The 6,276-nt window shown below is 36.1% G+C and overlaps 1 protein-coding gene across 1 annotated transcript; it reads right to left on the bottom strand.

Moving 5' to 3' along the window:
* Positions 1 to 3,241: 3,241 nt before the first annotated feature.
* On the bottom strand, positions 3,242 to 5,071 carry LOC149414977 (uncharacterized). The gene is made up of 4 exons (XM_089642959.1): positions 4,842 to 5,071; positions 4,458 to 4,733; positions 3,775 to 3,875; positions 3,242 to 3,540 (listed from the first exon to the last, which is right to left on the bottom strand). Exons 1-4 carry the CDS (start codon positions 5,036 to 5,038, stop codon positions 3,242 to 3,244), a joined length of 873 nt encoding a protein of 290 aa, XP_089499085.1. The 5' UTR covers positions 5,039 to 5,071.
* Between the last annotated feature and the right edge of the window lie 1,205 nt (positions 5,072 to 6,276).

The raw sequence follows: 6,276 nt of genomic DNA, 5'->3' as shown, positions 1-6,276 counted from the left end.
TTCTACTAACTCTTGCTGGTTATTGTCGGTTTCATCGTTGTATTCTTCTGTTACAGACTCTAGGTTTAAGCTATTACATTTCCCAATAACAGGTTCCAGAAAAATGACATCTCTCTTTATTAGAACATCATTTTTATCAGGATAAAAAATTCTATACCCTTTCACATTTTCTCCGTACCCTACCATGATTCCATTTTCTTCGTTTTTCTTTTGGAATATGAACAGCTACGGGCGTACCAAAGATATGTAAGTTACTGAGATCAAAATGTTTGTCTGTCCATTTTTCATAGGGTGTTTTTCCTGGTTCATTACTTGAGACTTTAATATTATTGTTCTCTAACACGTCTTTCACCTGCTGTATATTCTGGTGTACAAGTTTCTCATGCCACTTACTCAAACTTGATTTAACTGTAGTTGCATTTGCAAAGCAGTTTTTATATTTATAACGAACATCCATAATATACATATTTCCAACACGATTTGCTACCGCACATACTTTATTATTCTTAAAAAACTTGCAAATGTTTTGATCTGTCAACATGACATAACCTTTGTCGGCCGCACAATTTACAGAAAACAAGTTTATTTTTAAGTCTGGCACACACAGTACATTATATATGGTTGTCTCGACCCACCGGTGTCCATTGAATACTTCTAGTTCCACTTGTCCGCAACCAATAACATTTATTTGAGTACCATCACCTATTATCACAGACTTTTGTGACACTTCTGGTGAAAATGTCGAAAATAGATTTTTGTCTTGACACATGTGTTCACTTGCACCTGTGTCCACCAACCACTTTGACTGTTGATACAGTTCTTTAGGTATTTGTTGTACTACAAACGCATTTTTCTCCTTTCCTTTCTTATGCCAGCACTCACTCTTGATGTGCCCAACTTTATTGCAATAAAAACACTTTTTTTCACTTTTGTTTGGAAAGTTACGATGGTTATTATTCACATGACTCATACACTCAGATTGATAATGTCCCATCTTATTACATTTGAAACACTTTATATTTCGTTTATTTGGAGCAGTTTTCTTTGCCATAAACGCAGATGACGGCGATGCGAGTTCAGCCTTTTCCCTTACTCTCTCCTCTTCCACTAACAAACGAGCGACAAGGTTATCATAGGTTTGTTTGTTATCTGGCGCAGACTCCCATGCTGATATGAAGTGTTTGTAGATATCTGGCAATGACATCAATACCTTCGTAATTATGAATTTATCCGAAATTTCTTCACCCATTTGTTTGAGTTGATTTTGTAACTCCTGTATTTTTGGCAGGAAGACTGACATCTCCATTCCTTCTTCATATTTATATTGGAAGAATCTTTGCTGGATTTTGTGAATACTTGTTTCACTTTTTTGTTCAAAAATGCTCGTTTACTTTCGCCACATCTCTGCAGCAGTAGTGCAAGATAATATATTATGTAACATCACTTCCTCGGTCATCCTGGTCACTAACATTGTTTGAGCCTTAGCATCTTGTGTCTCCCATGCTTTCTGTTCCTCGGAGTCTTGCCCTTTTACAACTTTGCCTTCAACAACATTAATTAAATTTTGACCCCGTAACAACACCATTGTTTGAAACTTCCAAACATTCCAGTTTTTTATTCCTTCCAGTTTGATAACTGTATTATTTCCGTCCGTCGTGTCTTTCAATTCCTTTCTTACTAGTATTTCCTTCCTTGCAGCCGAATGTAGCAAGTATTTTTCTCCTTCCCGGTAACTTAACCTCCAACGCCAACACGCGTGTGGTGTGAGGTTTATTTTCGTTTCTCCGGTAATTGTTTTCAACTAGTCACTTCACTGTACTTTATTTTTGATAGGTATGTGGCCTGTGGTGATCTGGGCCCATAACCTGTTGTAATCTACTGTGTTTATTAAATTAAAATATAACACTTTTTAATAACTGGTTTTATTGACGATGTACGTATTACAAGAAAGATGACAGCAGTGTACAGAGCATAGAGAAAAAACAAAAGAAATCCAAATGTTGCCAACCACAACATGTTGCCAACTTTTAAACTAACATTATTATTATAGAAAATAATGTATTACATTGTATGTTTTAACAATGTTAATATTTATTCATTTTCGGGAAATCGACAGTTTAAAATTAATAAGTTTGTACATAAGTATTAAATAGTAAAATAAAAACAATTATGGATTTCCTACTTGTGACTTTACATCTACTGAGACAACATAATATGGAATAAGTAAATTAAATTTGTGAGAAAGGAATATGAATTAAAAAATGTATACAAAACAAAAGATTATATAAAACGAAAAATTTACAAAACAATACATTTATAGCCATGGAAGCTCAGTTTCGCTGAGAAGTTCGGCCAGGAGTTTCTGGGTCGCGGGACCACAACCCGAAGCAGCGTGTTGACATGCTGAGGTCAGGATTTCGAAAGAGGACGAGGCCGGCGAGCGAGGGCTGACGGCTTGGGCGATTAGTTCTGTTTCTTACCGCGCGGAACGCTGATGGCGAGAATTCAGTGACCGGCAGGTGCTGCTACTTGCGGCGATCTAAAGGCTCGTTCGCATTGGTCGAGTAGTTTAGTCAAGTAGCTCGCTACTCGCCATTTGACTGACCAAAAAGCGTTCGCATTGGTCGAGTAGATTTCACGAGTGAAGTGTCAAATTGTAAGATGAACGGGCTGCAACGCAACAAAGTAAATAGGCTAATTAAGCTGATTGTAATGGATATTTTAGAAGAGGTGGAGGAAGAAATTAGTGAGACGAAAGTGAAAAAACTATGGATACGAAAATGGATTAATAGAAGAGATGCATTAGGAGCTACAAATTCTCTTCTGAAGGAAATGGCATTTGAAGATCCGAAAGAATACTTCGCGACTTTGAGAATGACTGAAAGCTGTTTTAATTTCCTTCTAATGAAAGTGCAGTCACAAATTCAACGCACGGATACCCTTTTCAGAAGTGCAATTCCCGCAAAAACCAAATTACAGGCAGTTCTCTACTTTTTTGCTACAGGATGTAGTTTAAGGACAATCACACATCTCTTTCGACTTGGAAAATCAACTGTTTCGGAATTCATTATAGAAGTTTGTGAAGCTATCTATGAATCATTAAAGGAATTTATCAAGGTAAGATAGGCCATCCCGCTATAATTATAGCTGTATCTAAAACGGTTCTAAATAAATTATAAATATAATTTGAGAAACATTTATTAATTTTCACATGGTTTAAATATTAAAATTTACATTAAAGTTATTCGATGTCATGGTTTTCATGTGTTTCAATTTCATATGTGTCTTCTGGGGGCTCATCTAAATAAATTGCATCATCATAATACGAAGTATTACTACATGGAGAGTCTTGCGAATCATTTGATACTGGTGTGACTATCCTGGTGAATCTATTTCGCTCAGTTGAATTTTGAAGGTGTTGGCGTCGAATTCTGTTCATGTACAGTTGAATATATTCCTGGGTTTCAAGTGCCAATAGCAAGGGCAAAGATTTCAGTTGTAAGCCGACGTGTCTGCCGAAGACCTCAAACTCGTCTTCTTCTGTAGAGTTGGCAACCTCAGTTATCCCTTTAGTTGACTCACCATACTCGAAAGTTGGGAAAGCCGCTTTTTTTTGTAGGGGGTTTAGATACGGGTTCACGAAAAGAATTCATAGTAATTCTGCTTTCCTCAGTATCTGTATCCGTGTGTATAATGTCTTCCTGAAAATAAAGTAGAATGTTGTTTATATCGAATGTATACATTATTATAAATCTTTTTTCAGGTTCCCGCCACCACAGACTGGAATATCATTGAGAACGGATTTCGAAAAGAATGGAACTTTCCTGGATGCTGTGGAGCAATCGACGGCAAACATGTCGTCATTAAAGCACCTCCTGAATCAGGAAGTTTATACTACAATTATAAAGAGACAAACAGCATTGTCTTAATGGCAGTTGTAGATCATAAATATTGCTTCAGTTATATAGACATTGGATGTAATGGGCGGGTTTCTGATGGAGGCGTATTTCGAAACTGTAGTTTGTATCAAGCATTAGAAAACGGTATTCTGCCAGAAGGGCATGTACTAGTTGGAGATAATGCATTTCCCTTGAAAGAATACCTTTTAAAACCTTTCCCAGGAAATCGATTAACATCAAAGCAAAAAATTTTTAATTATCGATTGTCTCGGGCCAGAAGAATAATGCTTTCGGTATACTAGCTGCCAGATTCAGAGTGTTTGAGAAACCGATGCCCTACAGTCCTGAGAAGGTTGTTTGCATTGTAAAGGCGTGTTGCGCTTTACATAATTGGCTCAGAGAGACAAAATTACAGAACAAGCAGTTGGAATATACAGTAGACAAAGACAATTTTGATTCAGGAACTGTTATCCCTGGTAATTGGAGGGTGGAGCCAGAGCCTCAAGGATTGGAACCACTACCAAGTTGTCTGTCCAATCGTTCATCCCGAAGGTCTACAGATCTTCGAGAAAGATATGCAGATTACTTTGTGAACGATGGATCGGTACCTTGGCAGACAAGAATGGTACATTAAAAACTGATGTATAAACGATAGAATAGAATTGAAATGTACTTGCCAAGTTGCTTTCACTTTCTGTTAACATTGTATTAATGTTTCTGAGGGATCCATCTAATAGATTGAACCATTTGACTGATGGTGAATATACTGCGTCAGTTCCGGCACCGGAGGGTTTTGACTCCTTTATTTTTTTTAACTCCTGTGAGTAGGTAGATCTGAAAAGAAATTATTAATGATTAATGACTCTGCTACTACTTTAACATAAATTTATAATAATACAGGCACTTGTAATATACCATATAAATAAAAAAAACTTCACTAACCTGATGCTTTTAATTTTCGCTCTTATCTCCCTATCACCAAATCCAGGAATATTCATCCCTTTTTCTAATTCAGCGTATGCTGATTCCCTGATTTGTTTGATCTTATATCGGGGCGACTTTATATTCCACAAGCATTCGTGTTGTAAATACAACGTCACGAATTTGACAGTAGCGTTTTCGCTCCAACGACAAGACATTTTGGCGTGTTTTGACGGCTAGATAGACCATCGATAAACTCTATAAATCTGCCATAGACACATGATGAGGGACGCTACTCGCCCGAAAAAATAGAACAGAATGGATTGACTTGACTAAATCGCTGACTAAACTACTCTACTAAATTTATGGTGTTCGCACGTGTCCAGTTACTAAATTACTCGCTACTTGACTAAACTACTCGACCAATGCGAACGGGCCTTTTGAGCAAAGAGCTAGCATGTAGCGTATTCAACTATTATTATTATTTAATACGATATAAACCGCTATGTTACAAATGTTTCACCGCTTCTTTTACCAGCTCTTGAAACTTATTAATAGGGTGTTTCTGATTATTTTCAAAACTATCCCCTTGTAAAAAGCCCATTGTCTTATTTATGTAGTCACTTTTATCCATAATTATAACACTGTCATATAAAACTCAAACATATAACCAAACTTAATTGTTAATCGTTAATTGTTAATTCAATCTATGGTTAACTGTAGTGTTACGATCAGTAATTTCCGCGATCCTTATAATCTAACCGCAAAATAAATAATAGTGATTAAAAAACACAAAGAAAACATTTCAATTAAAGTATAAACGCACTACGCTTTAAATATCTAAAATAAATAGTGGATAATACCAAAGAAAAGTAATATCTGTGCATAAAAAGAGTTACTGAAAACAACATAACCTCAAACGCCAAGACTTCGTGTCATTGTCTATGCAAGATTGCCAACAATAAATACTAAGTAGTTATTGCCAGTACTAATTTTTCAAACGTACATTTGTGAGGGGTATTTCTGAACAAATAATTTAGTGATGTCAAACACTCGTAGCAAAAACCAAATAATCGCTGATGAAAAACCAGACATGGACAAAATTATCGAGTACATTGATAAAAAATTTGAAAATTTGAAAAGGGATTTATTCATCAAAATTGAATCTCAGGCAAAAGAGACTACAAAAACCATGGAATTCAGAAAAAAATAATATCATCAAAAGACTTGAAATTAGACTGGCTGACATTGAAACTACTTCAAGGTGTAATAATTTAGAAAAAGCTGGAATTCCTCAACAGAACAGAGAACCACCTATTGAAATTGTGAGGAAAGTTGCTGCCGCAGCTGGAATCAATCTAAAACAAACTGATATAACTGACGTCAACAGAGTCCCAGACAGACGAAATGGGGCTCCACCTAAGCTTCTTGTTACCTTTTGCGAAAAAAGACAAAA

This window comes from Hesperophylax consimilis, chromosome 19 (genome assembly GCF_061612785.1).
Source record: "Hesperophylax consimilis isolate HC1 chromosome 19, BYU_Hcon_1.0, whole genome shotgun sequence".
Classification (NCBI taxonomy): Eukaryota; Metazoa; Arthropoda; class Insecta; order Trichoptera; family Limnephilidae; genus Hesperophylax; species Hesperophylax consimilis.
The sequence above is the reverse complement of the archived record's forward strand: the minus strand, read 5'-3'. Positions and strand labels throughout refer to the sequence as shown.

What these genes read in the sequence shown, in the direction of transcription:
- LOC149414977 (XM_089642959.1), bottom strand. Translation starts at nt 5,038, where the DNA reads ATGTCTTGTCGTTGGAGCGAAAACGCTACTGTCAAATTCGTGACGTTG. An exon ending in CATATCTTTCTCGAAGATCT is followed by an intron (nt 3,876 to 4,457) that starts GTAGACCTTCGG and finishes TTCCTGATTCAG; the next exon opens with GAGGTGCTTTAATGACGACA. An exon ending in CAATGATATTCCAGTCTGTG is followed by an intron (nt 3,541 to 3,774) that starts GTGGCGGGAACC and finishes CCAACTCTACAG; the next exon opens with AAGAAGACGAGTTTGAGGTC.